Source organism: Typha angustifolia, chromosome 10, assembly GCF_048772165.1.
Source record: "Typha angustifolia cultivar Huaian chromosome 10, ASM4877216v1, whole genome shotgun sequence".
Lineage (NCBI taxonomy): Eukaryota > Viridiplantae > Streptophyta > Magnoliopsida > Poales > Typhaceae > Typha > Typha angustifolia.
The window spans coordinates 8,412,409-8,426,583 of NC_133248.1; the positions used below are offsets into that span (position 1 = coordinate 8,412,409).

General features: G+C 35.7%; 2 protein-coding genes across 3 annotated transcripts; one reads left to right on the top strand and one right to left on the bottom strand.

The window, feature by feature from the left end:
• The first annotated feature begins 601 nt into the window (after positions 1-601).
• On the top strand, positions 602-1,552 carry LOC140768725 (uncharacterized protein At5g01610-like). The gene has a single exon (XM_073109112.1). The coding sequence runs from the start codon at positions 901-903 to the stop codon at positions 1,396-1,398; it is 498 nt and encodes a 165-aa protein (XP_072965213.1). The 5' UTR covers positions 602-900; the 3' UTR covers positions 1,399-1,552.
• Positions 1,553-3,602: 2,050 nt separating this feature from the next.
• LOC140768283 (U-box domain-containing protein 4-like) lies at positions 3,603-12,944 on the bottom strand. 2 transcript variants are annotated; one of them, XM_073108516.1, is made up of 6 exons: positions 12,657-12,944; positions 12,414-12,564; positions 8,935-9,212; positions 7,640-7,756; positions 5,477-7,531; positions 3,603-3,908 (listed from the first exon to the last, which is right to left on the bottom strand). In XM_073108516.1, the coding sequence occupies exons 3-6, from the start codon at positions 9,205-9,207 to the stop codon at positions 3,849-3,851; spliced, it is 2,505 nt and encodes an 834-aa protein (XP_072964617.1). In that variant the 5' UTR covers positions 9,208-9,212; positions 12,414-12,564; positions 12,657-12,944; the 3' UTR covers positions 3,603-3,848. The 2 variants fall into 2 exon arrangements, with proteins under 2 accessions (XP_072964617.1, XP_072964616.1); XM_073108515.1 differs by lacking the exon at positions 12,414-12,564 and having other exon boundaries at positions 12,657-12,943.
• Between the last annotated feature and the right edge of the window lie 1,231 nt (positions 12,945-14,175).

Sequence of the window (14,175 nt, forward strand, 5' to 3'; positions counted from 1 at the left end):
GAGAAAAAAAAATCTCTGAGATGGAATAGCGTAGTATTCCTTGTAGCCAATTACACTCATAATTGCACAAAAAAAAGTCAATAGCTCATCCAAATTATTCAGTTTTTTTTAATAAAATGCTTAATTATTTAACGTTTTAAAATCTAAAAAGATGACAAAATTATTAAAAAAAATTTAGTGTTTCAATCTAAATATAAAAGACTAGAGAGATAAGAATCTTTTAATATTAAGTTTAATGTGTGATTTATTTGAATAAACAAAATTTAAAGAAGGGCTAGTTTGGTCAAAAACTCATCCAAAGTAAGGTCAATACCGGTGAGAGAAGTTAGACTTTCCAAAGGCTTGCCGTCCAAGCCACCTTCTTGGTGTGTCCCCCCCTCTAGAAAGAGTTCCATCATACTCCCAGTAAATTTGGAAACAAATCTAGTTCTCTAATAATAAAAAATTCCATATGTCGTGTCCTTGTTCTGCGCCGTGATGCATCCAATTTCAGATTACAAGACAATAGACAAATTCTTTTTTTGTTCTTCATCTACTCTACATTTGATCCAGTGAAATGATACTACCATTGCTCTTGGAGGCTTAGACTGATTTGAGAAAACTTCTAGACAATCATGGAGGAGTTGGGAGATGCATACATAAGAGGATGCTTGATATATCTATCTTGACATGCTAACTAACATATAATTGCAATTGCGACATGTGCAATCAACACAAAGAACAATCCAAATGCTAGGATGAGTCGCCAAGCATTCCATGAGTTGTCCAACAGTAGTATGAAGACTATTTAATTATAGTGTACTCTCTATCTATCTCTTTTTCTATCTCCAACTCCTTTGCAAAGATCCGAGTCCGACCGACCAATTCCTCCGGACCAATCTCAAACTCCCCATCAAAGAGATGCCAACTTTGCGACCAACCATGGCGATAGGAGCGTCCCTCTTGGGAATCCTTCTAATCTCGGTCGCGTCCGTCGCAGCCACCGATGCCCTGGCCTCCGACGAACCCTCGGCGTACGAGATGGTGGAGAGGTACAATTTCCCCAAAGGGATCCTCCCCGAGGGCGCGCAGAGCTACTCGCTGAAGCAGGACGGCAGCTTTGAGGTGGTCCTGAGCAGAGAGTGCGAGTTTAAGCTGAAAGGTGGGTACTTGGTGAAGTATACGAGGAGGATCACCGGAAAAGCCGATCCGGGTCATCTCACGGAATTGAATGGGGTTAGCGTTAAGGTTCTTCTCTTCTGGCTCGGGATTAACGAGGTCGTTCGCCGCGGCCCGGAGATCGATTTCTACGTCGGGCCGATGTCGGCGTCGTTCGCCGCATCCAACTTCGAGGAGTTCCCGCAATGCCGATGCGGGTCCGAACGCGTCAACGCGGTGGCGGCGGCGGTGGATTCGTAAGGCATGCTTTGGAAAATTGTGATGGTGATTGCCATTCTTCGTATTGCAATTATGCTTTGTAATTTTGTGTTTGTGGTTTAAGGATCTTGTGCTATTGTATTGCAACATTTGCAATTAGGATGTTGAATTGAATAAAGATGAGACTTTTAATTTATCTCTGCATAGAGGATTGAGATGTAAGTAGTAGAATTCTCTGATTCCATTTTAATGAAGATTATTAGAATATATATATATATATATATTTACCGCTTTGTTATTCTTCACTAAACTTATTACCCTTCTATGGTTGGTCAACTATAGTTTAAGCTGCCACCTAGATTTCTTTGTTTCCACATAAAGCGATTTATAAAGTTGCTATCTCAATCATTAAAATATATTATTATATAAATCTCTGTCTTATTCATCCATTAATTTATAAAGACCAAGGCCCAACCCTAAGGATGTTATAGCTAAGTTCGGTCGGATTATGATAATGCAAAAGCAAGCACAAGTACTACCTAGTTATTAAATAGGTCAAAGATTTCTAAACATGAATTCGAATCGATTTATTAAACGGATTATAAAGTGTTATCATGTAAATAATTTATTTAAATTTATATGAGTTATTCGGGTTTTGAATAAGTTTTTTTAGATTATAAACGTTATTTTTTTTAATAATAAAGGGGCTAATAGAGTCATAAAAGAGCTTTTTTAATTATAAACCAATTGGGTTATAAATGAGTTAATCATGTCGTGAATGAGTTAGTCATGAATGAGTTAGTCAGATCAGAAAATAATTATTGTGTCATAAATGAATTGACGAGTCGAGCCATAAGCATGTTAAATGAGTTGAGGAACTAAAGACAAACACAACTCATTTAATAATAAAATTAGAACTCATTTATTATCTAAACCCAATTAAAAGAAAAGTTAGGTCACCATGTTAGGTTACTAGGTGGGGTCAACTTTTGTCACCTCTACCCAACTTGCTCAGGCCCGGCCCTAGCCCCTAGGTGATAGCCTCAATAACTTAATTACTGAGTTGATTATGTAAGTATGTTCCTATGAAAGCTATTTAAAATGCTTTCGTGGGAGACTCATTAAACTATACTCATTACAATATATGATAATTCTATAACCAAGCTTGTTATATCCGGCCTAAGCCTGCTCGATATCTTACAGGCCAGTGGACGATAACGAACTATATTTTAATCCAATCTGAATCTGATCCGGCCCGAATGATTAGTGGGCTGAGCTGTGAACAAATAGTTGAGCCTAGCCCGACCCACCTAATGTTCACCTCTAGCAGCAGTTGATGTGGTATGTACACGGCAACATCTATAGTATTTTAGTAAACAACTTGAAGACTATAGCAAAAGGATATATATATATATATATATGTATAATTGTGCACTTTAATATGTAGATGAGGTTGGTCTCTTCTTATTGGAAAATAGAGCAGTAAATGTTGAGAAAAAGGTCTTGCCTGAGCTAATTAATCGCAAACGCAAAGTTGATTAATGAATGGGTCACGAAGGTTTAGGAATTCTTTCTCTCCTTTGGATGTAATTTAAGTACACTTCTAAATAATCCAGGATGGGCCTCTTTTGTTTTAGGAAAATTTTCATGCAGATTACTGCATCCGTTTGCTAGATCCTTGGTCTGGAAGTAGCTTTGCATTGCATCATTTGTCACGAAGCAGCTTTTCATTCATATAATATCCTCGGCCTATTAGCCTTTTAATTTGCAAGCAAGCTCTGTTTAGACTTGAATGCAAGTTAACCAGAGATAAAATAACAGGAATCCTTGTTGTTGTTATGCAAGCTATGTTTTACTTCTTCTCAGTGGTAAGCTAACTTTTAGCAGGTTGAAATTGGAGCAAAAGTCTTGGACTTAGAGGTACGATGAAACTCCACGGAATGAGAGCTCCCATGCTATTTCAAGCAGGGTTCCAATTTGAGGCAAAGCGACTGAAATCAAACAGTAGATATACTGCCTAATCCTCTAAAACTCTTTGGAAAAAAGCAATGTAGAAGGAGAATTAGTGACACAATAACAGATGACCTACTGAAGATGCCAAAGAATTTCCAAGAGTTGAATCACAAATGGACAACAGAAACTGCACAAATTTGCTTGGCCGAGGGTACAAATTTGTGTGCAAAAAAGAGAAAAAAAAAGAAGAAGAAAAAGAGTTTAAATATAGAACGGAAATGCATGTACTACAGTATCGGAAGAACAAAGAATAAACAGCCATAACCACTATACAGATCAGTCTTTTTACAAGGAAACAATTGCTTGATGCAGTTAATGTGAAAGCAAACTACAAGACTAGCATTCATAACTCAGGACACCAGTTGCCGCCAGAAACAATTAGAACCCACCTCACAGTTACATATTTTTACCAAAAATAGGGAAAAAAATCACAATTACATAAAACTGCACTCTCAACACTCAAGAAACTTCTTTCAACGTCACCCTCTCCCTGCATTGCCATGCCGTTGGTTCCGGAAATAGCTTAGAAGAGCTTGAGCCTACAAAGCATAAAGAAGAGGTCTGATTTATTAAGAGTCTCTCTCAACCAATTATTCAAGTAATTTACACAAGAAGAAGAAGAAGGAAAAACATGCAGTTGTCAAATTGTTTAAGCTAAGTTGCTTTCTTATTTTTTCTCTTCTGATTTGGTAAACTGTGACTTGTTTTACAAGCCAAAAGTAAAAGATTTGCACAGAGAGCAGTCGTAAACAAATAGGGGAAGACAGACTTTGCTGAGTCTTAAAGATGATCACTTTCTACATCCTGCCAAGAAGTTAGATCAGCAACCACTGGTCTGAAGAGTCATATAACCTAGTAGACCGCAGAGCCTACTAGATCATCTACTAGGACCTTGAATCCAGCCGAAGTTTAAAAGCAGCCAAAGTGACCCTGCATGACTTTCCAATTGAACTTAAAAGATCCAAAGTCAAGTTCCCAGAATCCGCATGGTTGGCTCCTGAAGAGACGTCTAAAACTAAATAGTCACCATAGGTAAAATTCAACATCAAAGTGGTTCTGACTTGTCCAATATCCACTCACCAAAATCATATGAAGGCACTTGTCAAAAATCAAGACAAAGTACATGCAACATGCAAGTGTAATGGAACTGAAAGATTTGGTAAGAAAAAATAGGTCAAATGAAGCTCAAATGAGCAGACACCATAAAATTTCTAGAATTTCTAGGTCAATCTTTGAGAATGCAACATCCTGAGCAAGCACCACAAAACTGTCCATTTTGAAGAACCTCTGGCTTGTAATAAGTGACAAATTCTTTACTATTGTGATCTCCTTTTCAGCTATCTCCAGTGGCAAACTTGCATAAAGGACTCTCAATCACTATAATCAATGAAAATAATTCTCGATAAGCTTTCAAAGCTTTAACAGTCCATTATGCTCACTTAGTTGTAGGTGAAGTTGCACTTCCTTTAAAAATTTAAGAAATCTATTTGCTTTATGCCTTTGGGCAACATTGAATATTGAACTTGCTCTTCACCTGCAACTAACTCTGTGCCATTCTTTTAATGACATAACTCAACTTCTACTAATACTAAAAGATACAATCTTAACTCAATGGAGAAGAAAAGATTAATCTATCTTTCAATACTCCTATACCAAAAGAGTATAACTCAAATACTAAGCTATAGGCAAGGTAAGTTAAATGAACTAAGCTGATTCAATGATTAGAAAAGAGAATTTCTGTTACAACCCAGTTGAAGAGTCATAACTTTAACATGAGAGAGTGCCACATGGGTGAAAAGTAGAAAGAGGAATTACTTAATATGCTATGGCTGGGATAAAACAAGATAACATACCATGCATAAATGCATATAGAGACAATTTATACAAGATACAAGATATGTTCAAAAGAAAGTGTTAAATAGAAATGTCACAGCCAACTACTATAAGAATATATGCTAACCTATAAAGCCACAAATAGCTAGCAAATTAGACTACCTAGGTCAAAAAAAAAAAAAATGCAAAACTGGAAAAGCTAGATATGAGGACTAAAGTTTTGATTTGCGCCACATGAAGTCCAAAAAAAACAAAAGTAAAACAAAAATTATACCTTTTCTTTTGCACGTGCTGTGCCTGACTGTGACAATGCTACCAATGGTGGTACAGCACCTTCTTGAAGGACTAGACTACAAAATCTGTTACTATTTGTACAAAGATGAAGCAAAGCTGCAGCAGCATTTTCCTTTCCTCTTGCAGATCCCAATTCAACAACCTCTACAAGTACTGGAATCCCACCTGCACGGCCAATTGCATCCCTCCCTTCTGGTATAGTAGCAAGATTTGACAAAACAGCAACAGCCTTGTCAACCATTCCAGCAGCTGGATCCATCAGTTCTACTAAGTGTCTCACAGCTCCAGCCTGAACAATGCGAAGCTTGTTCTCATGAAATATTGATAAGTTATACAATGCGGTAGCAGCATCTTTCTTTCCTCGAGGAGTACCATTTCCCAACAATTCTATCAGAGGCCTTATAGCACCAGATCGTCCAATCCTAGACTTATTCTCATCAATTACTGAAAGGCTGAATAGAGTTGCAGCCGAGTTTTCTTTTGCCTCAGGATTCCCCGTCTCAAGGACATGTATGAGAGGATCAATGGCATCCGCATTTGCAATGGCAGCCTTATTGTTGTCATTGATAGATAAGTTCAGGAGTGCTGTTACAGCATTCTCTTGGATCTTCTGGTCCGGTGAATAAAGAAGTCCTACCAACAAGCTTATAGCTCCACATTTTGCAATGACAATCCTGTTCTCCATGTTGTGTTTGGCAAGAAGGCGCAGCTCTAATGTTGCTTCTCTCTGCACATCTATTGAATCACTTTTTAAATCATCAATCAGCTTATGAACTTGAGTCTCAACACCAGAGAGGTCGGGTCTGGAATCTGTAGATGGTGATGATACAATCCTTGGGTACCTATCTGATGGGCGTCGCCAAATTGATTGGCTTCTAGAACGAGCCACAGCCAATCTAGATAGGAATTCTGGTTCTCTTTGGGGAGAAGTGGACACTGGAGCCTCTTGCGTAACTTCTCCTGATGCATCACTGCTGTCATGTGTCAGGTCACTTGAAACCCGTGAGACTGAGTTGGCCTCAGCTGATCCCTGAAGATGATCGCCAGCTAAAACAGCACCAGAAGCAGAGGAATTACAGTTGTTGCCCTGGGACTGCACATCAACATTAGAGGCCTGAAAATTATCCTCTGACTGGTTGGAAGTCTCACCACCAGAACCAACAATCATATCTTCCAAGCTAGATAGCCTTGATTCGTTCTTTGCTTCAGAATTTCCTACCGGTAGTGCTGTAACATTGTCCTCACAACCATTCACAGTTTGCGAAGAAGGCAACTTTGGGAGAAGATGGCTAGGAGACATTGGGTTCTCGTGCAGAAAGGAGTTCTGATTGCCCCCATTAGAGGAATATAAATTTTTATGGGAATTCATGATCAACTGGTTAGATTCTGGTGATCTTGGATGGTTAGCTCTAGGAGAATGACCAGAATGAGGAACACTATCAAGACTGGAGTCTGAAGGAGAGAGAAAAGCAGAAGGAAGATTCAGAATCACGGATTTCATTGGATCAGGTAGCTTAATGTCATTTGACTCACACCAGTTTGCAATCAAGGCTTTGACAGTGTAATTAGGAATCAAGTTGGTATGTCCAAGTGTTTGACGTGTCTTGGGACAAATGCTAAAACCCTGCTCAAGCCATTTTTTAATGAAAGCTCGCTCATATGTTTGACCTGATGCCACAATGACTGGATCGGACATCAATTCCAGGGAGAGTGGACAGCAAAAATCAGTCGGAATAGGAACTCCTTTAATGCTGTGCAACTGCTTTTCCTTGACAAGGCACTCATGCATATGGTTGACGAGTGCAAGTATCTGATCAACATGTTCTAATTCTAGATGGTTTTCACCATGACCGGTCTTTGTTTTAAGCTTCTCAAGTGCAACAGCCTCCATCAGTAATTCCTGATTTGTTGACAAGCTCAAAGAGGTTGAAATTTTTGCCAAACTCTCAGATCTTGGTGTAATTTTCTCTATCAGTTCCGTCATAGCCTCCTTGATAATAACAGATATTTGATCATAATGGATGTGCTGAAGTCTCTGTATGAAGCGAACTTCCTCCATAAGAACTCAGAATACATAAATATCTAATACTTATGAAAGAAAAATAAAAGGCAAAATGCTTGAGCATTATAAATATTTCATTACCTCAATGCAGGTTGAAGTACAGTTAGCAGCAGGAGATAAAAGTAAAGAATCGACTAGTTTGCATATCTTAAGTGAATATGCATGAATCTTTGCAATTACTGACTCAATCTGTAATACCTGCAAAAACTCATTAAGGTCCCTATTAGTACTTCAGAGTATGCAAAGTTCTTTCACAATTCACAGAAGTAAACCTCAAGCCAAACTTGATCTTCACAGAGAACAGCATAAGACAACCATATAAGCAAATCAACACACGTTCGTATATAAAATAAATAAAATAAAATAAAACAGGAATGAAGCAGATGAACCCAGACTCGATCATGCAACACACATTTATAAGAAAAAACACATTCATGGAAAAGCACATCCACATAATCAAGAACCAATAGAAGTCCAAAGCAAATGTAGCATGGACTTCAACTTGTGCATATGCACAGTTGCTTTGAAACACCAGGAGGAATGGATTATGCAATAATATATGTCCTGTTATTCTCCTTTATATTTTGGTCTCTCCATGGAAAGAAGTCAAGAACGAATCCAGAACTAGGAATCAGAAAAATAAAATGTCAATGATTGGTAATATTTCACACTAACACAGGAGAGTTGCCAATAACATCATGGATTAACTCATAATCAACCAATAATTCAATGTGACATAAAGCACAAATAGGTCCAAAAATACCAAAGATCATTGGTTTGATTATTCTTGTGCCATTCAGGAGTGGAAAAAAATGACATGAGTATCTAGAATTAGACTTTCATGCAGATTGTGGTTTTAGGGACAAAAGTAATACAATCCTTCCCAAACCAAAATTCAGCGAGGTATAACAGGAAAATCTACCACTTGGAAAATATTGTAGTTTCTTTTTCCCCTTTTTGCTGCATGACCACAAGAGCATCTAATGAATTTCAAAACAGATTACATGGATAAACAAGAGCTCTAGAAAACCTAAATACTATCCGCTATCAAAATAAGTGGTACCTTTTTAAAAGGTTTTCTAAAATTAAGTCATAATTAACTTTACTCCACCTATTTATTAGAATAGTGGGAGGACCTTTCATGCCTTACTGATAGCAAATAATAGATTTGCATAATTGGAGACAGCAAAACAAAGATCGCCAAGTTATCTATGTAACAATACATCTGAAATCAAGTAAAGCAATAACTGGAACCAGAAATAATCTGAACGTTACCACATGAAAAATTTCTCATTATAGCATCATATATAAATGTAAATATATATAGCGCAAAACTAAAGAAAAAAGAATATGGTGAGTCGACATTTATGACATACAAAAAAAACTTTGCTTGTCATCTGGTGCCAATTCCCAACAAGTTCCCGAGCTTCCCTAATACAAGCATCCAATTCTTCCATCACCTTATTCAGCTCCTCATTTGGAGGTATCTTATGAACAGACTCATCAAAGACAGGTTTCAGACAATCCAATATCTCGTCAATTTTTCGGCAATATTTTGGGACTAGCTCGAATCTAACAGAGTTGCTGGAAGATAAAAGCTCAAAATTTGAGATCCCTTCAAGCAAATTCTTGAGCAACGATATCTCCATTGCACCTGTTTCAAAAGCAAACACATGTTTAAGTTTCAAAGTTTATGCAAATATGAAGCAGAAATATATGACACATCCAACTAGATAAACTTCCATATGCAGTCAACTGTTAATTCTTTGCACCTAAGTATTATATGTGTATTGTAACAGCAGTAACACAGAATCAAACAGCAAGCCTCTGCTATTAATAAGATACCAAATGGATAGATGTTTGGAGGCGAACGGGAAACTTATATAAGGTATGGCAACAAAAGCTTAGTGTGACAGTAAAGCTTGTCTTTGCACCCAAAATGGCCAAGGGTTTAATGGCCTTCAAAATAATAGGGCAAGGTTTCATACATCTTTCCCTCCCCAGACATAGCATAGGAAGGAGCCATCTGGCGCAAAGACACCTCTTTCTTTAGCACTCATGGGAGTGCCTTTGTCAACAATCATATCTTTTCCATTGGTTGAGCATCCTCAATCAAGATCTCTTTCTAATACCTTCTCTAACCTACCTAGTTATTATTTTATCTTGACATTGAAAATGGCAGTTCAGCAAAGTTATTTCATATATCTAGCCTTACACTACATCAAGCTTTGTCAAAAGCAAAATAAAATCTGATCACACTAAGTCTCATTTTCTAAGCCCGTGTTCAAATTGAATTCAGTGGGGATCCTTAAATTTGGTCAGAGACCCCTAACCACATTCAGTAAACAAACACCAGCTTATCTCTAATCAAGTTCACTCCCTAATAAAGAGAGAAAATAAAAAATATATTTCCACTTTGAATTCAAATAGATTCCAAATTTACTCTTGAAATGACTTATATCTATTATTTTCATGTCTTATCAATGTTCTATCTCCTCTCCCCCTCCTCTCTCTCCCCTCAAAAAATTACATGTTAAAAAAAAAACTCTCTTTCACCATGGCTGACCAAAAAAATTTGTGGAAAAAAATATTTGAACACAATGGTGGATAAATTATATTTATTATTTAATATGATTTACAGATAGATTTAAAATGAGTTTAAAATGGCTAACTTACATTTATATTTTACAAATTTAGTAATAATATTTTGGTGCTATTTGCATATCACATACTCAATTTTTCTTTAAAAATTAAATATTTTTCACTTTTTCATGTCACATCGAAGTAATAATGATACTCCTATTTCAAATCTTCTCTCATTTATCTTTAAATTCCCTCCAAAATAAATACATTTCCCTCAAAAAAATTTAAAATTACTAAGTCGCAATAAAATATAGAGTGATTGCAGGCTTATGAGCTTTCAATCAACAAGAGTTCTAAGCCCGCAAAATTTTACTTTATTTTTTTAACAAGGTTTGCAATATGAGAGCTTCTTAAAAAAATATTTAAAAAATAATGTAGCCTTAAATGCGGTCTTATAACCAAAAAAAAAAGTAACCTTACATTATTATTTTAGAAAAAACAACATTAACCTTATGTATTTTTTTTATTAAAAAAAAAAGAACATGTAAGCTCACTTGCAGGCTTATGTGCTTGTAAGGCCACCTGTGGGCTTAAGCCCACAAGTTTGCAATTAAAATCTCTTTATTGATAAAAATATAATATTTTTAAACTTTATCAGTAAAGTCAAAAGACATTTTGGTCTATTAATTTTATATATCATCTTTTTTCCTCTAAAATTAACACTTTTTCTTTTTTTTCACATCACATCAAAGGTAATAATTGTATTTTAGGCTAGTTCACAATCAAACACCATTATTTCTTAACTTAATTCAAGGTACCTAAATCATGACTAAAAAAATGGAGCCAGTTAACTACATTCAGGATTTAGAATCAAACTAAACAAGGTATAATCGTTTAATTTCTAGTAGCTTACACAACTAGGCGATAGTAGTGAATTAGATGGAGATGGATATCATTTTAGCACCTATGCTTCAAATTTCAGCAGTATGAATTTCAAACCAAAGCCATATCCCCTACTAATCAAGTTAAGGATCATCTCAGGATAGGATATAGAAACCATCAGGTTTTCAACATCAATTTATGCACACAAAGACCATTATTTGACTTACAATCATCAAGCTTGGGTGAAGTATAAAGTAGGTCTATAGTAACGAGGGATGATGTAAAGTGTTTACATAGTCAAAACTAGTGGAAAATTGAACTCCAACAAATAACAACATCCAAAATCAACAAGGAGTTCATAGAAAAGTGAATACGCAGTTATCTTGCAATTTACCGACACTTAGGAAAAATGGAAGGAGCTGTTCTTCATATAGTTGATATTGCTCCTGATGAAGTTATCATATCTTCCGTAGAACATATCCCATCTTGAACATGTTATTTGAGGATACAACTACAACACCGAGTATAAACGTCGATCCCTTTAGTGAAAAGCTTCTCGATTCCATTAAAGTTACCCATAAGAACACCGGCAGCAACAGCATAATGCGATGTTCAAGAGTGTAGTCGATAAATTGTTATCGGTTACCTAATCAATTTTAATGTAGCATCTATAATAACAATCCCATATAACAAATATTGAATACAATCTTCCAGTGTTTTCAATGAAAGATCAAAGATCATAAGACTAGTAATCATATATGTAAGCAATATCCTGAATAGGTGTCCACATATCATACATTTGGTTTAGCTTCGGTATCATCTTCAAAAAAAAATTTCTAATTGGTGTGTTCCACAGAATAAAATTTCGAGGCGTCAATTCTTGTCGTGTTTATAAACTTTAGAATTTTAAAGTATAATACTAGAAATTTTGCTCATAATATATACATACATACATATATATATATATATATATATATATATATATATATATATATATATATATATATATATATATATATATACAGTTAACAATCTTACAAAATCTCCCTTGTAAAACTATGATCGCAACCAGATTGCACAACTAATTAGAGATATTTTCCTATACATTGAGATACCCCATAGATGAGAAGGGGGCAAAGGCCTACATTCCTCGCAATACTAAAGAGGAATTAATTTAATTGACTTTTTTAAGTGAGTGGTAGCTCTACTTTAGGCAATATAACTATTATACTTTAACTCTCCTTCTTTTACTTCTTCCCCAATATTGTAAAAAATCTAAACAATCAATTATAAGAAAGCAAGGAGGATTCAAAAAACGTGTTCAAGAAAACGACTTCAAATGATGTAAGGGCATACTAATTCCCAATCCACATTGATAAAGAAAATACACCTATCGACAACTTCCATCTCTAACGCCTACTCAAAACTCATCATGAATCCCAAACACAAGTTTCCCCAAGATCAGCATAGCCGAATGCAGATAACCAAAAGTTTTTCTTCCAATATTCTGACAACCAAATCAAGAGACCAAATTGATCCATCTGGCGAGAGATAACACGACGCATAGTTCAATTACTCAAATATACCAAACCATAGCACAGGAAGAGGAGATAATAAAAGGTAAAGAAGATACCTTGCACCTAGAGAACGTGAAGAAGAAGTGCCGTAAGAGATCCAAGGCTGTGAAGCACGTCCGCCTATTGGGAAATTTAGGCGGATTCCGTGGCCGTAGGGAAGCGATCGGCGGGAAGAGTTTTGGTTTTGGAGAGCGGATTGGGGGGAAAGCAAACCCTAGAAAAGGGAGAGATTGGGGGGTAGGAGAGGGAGGAGAAGGAGGAGGAGGAGGTGGAGAAGAGAGAGGTCGTACCAAGAGGGGCGAGATCGGTCGAGTTGGGATGGACGAGAGAGAGGTAAGCAAATAGCAAGGGGGCACGGACGGACGCGGAAAGGTTCTCGAATGCTTGTATGCGGAGCAGCGTATCTCGTTTCCTATGCAGGGTTGATCTGTACCGTCCAAAATACATTGGTGCGAATCTCGGTGCGAGGAAAGTAAAATTGTAGAACTTAAATAAACCAGTGGAAGAATTTTTCCTACCTTAGGGTGACAAATTTCAGACCAAACGAGACAATGAGGTCATGTGGACGAAAACGGGTAAATCCAAATAAATAAATAAATTATTTTATAAGTTTTTCGTCCAAATTGACTGATTGGCTGAAAGAGCGTAATTTAATATTATATATTAAATTATTCAACTTCATGAAAGGGAAGTTAATAATATTGACTAATAACATTGACTTAAAATAGTTATCATGACAATGAAAAAATATAAAAAAAAATTGTGTTTAGTATTAAATCGACTCAAGGAAAAAAAGAAATTTTTGCTAAATAACTTAGCAGAAATATCAAAATGCTATATTTAATAAGTTCTAGTCGGAAGTTTTGCTCTTCACAAATTCCGTTTCGAATTTGAGGGTTTATTTACAAATTTTTAAAGAGTGTGAAGACAATTTTAATCCCTAAGAAATTAGAAATTAGATTTAAAATTATTTATCATATAAATTTTAATTTATAAGAAAATATAATTATTGAGTCTAGAATTACATTGGTTAGACTTAGAATTCGTACGCAAAGGAAATAAAAATGAAACTAGATAGAATAAGAAGCCGAGTACTTGTACTTTTCTTGATCCTATTTTTCTAATATATTTGTTAGAGAAAGAAACTTATGAGAAGAAGGTATTGATAGTGAAGTCGAACCTATCATATAAAATCATACTTTAGAATTGATGGATATTCTACTGGAGTGTAATCTTAGGCTTATGTTATAAATGAATCTTTAAAAGGAAGATAAAAGAAGATGGTTCAATTAACAAATACAAAAAAAGACTTGTAGTGTAACGGTATAAACAAACATCGGGTATGGATTACTTTAATATATATTCGTCATTTGCAAAAATAATATATATCATGGACAATTGCTTTGGCATCATTGTACAATATAGAAATACAACAAATTGATGTAAAAATAGTATTCTTGAATGGTTAATTGAACGAGTAAATCTCCATAGAACAATATGAAAAGTTTGTAACTCTAGAGATAAAAGTGAAAAAAGCATCTAAACTAGCATAAAAAATTTGACCAAATTACGATA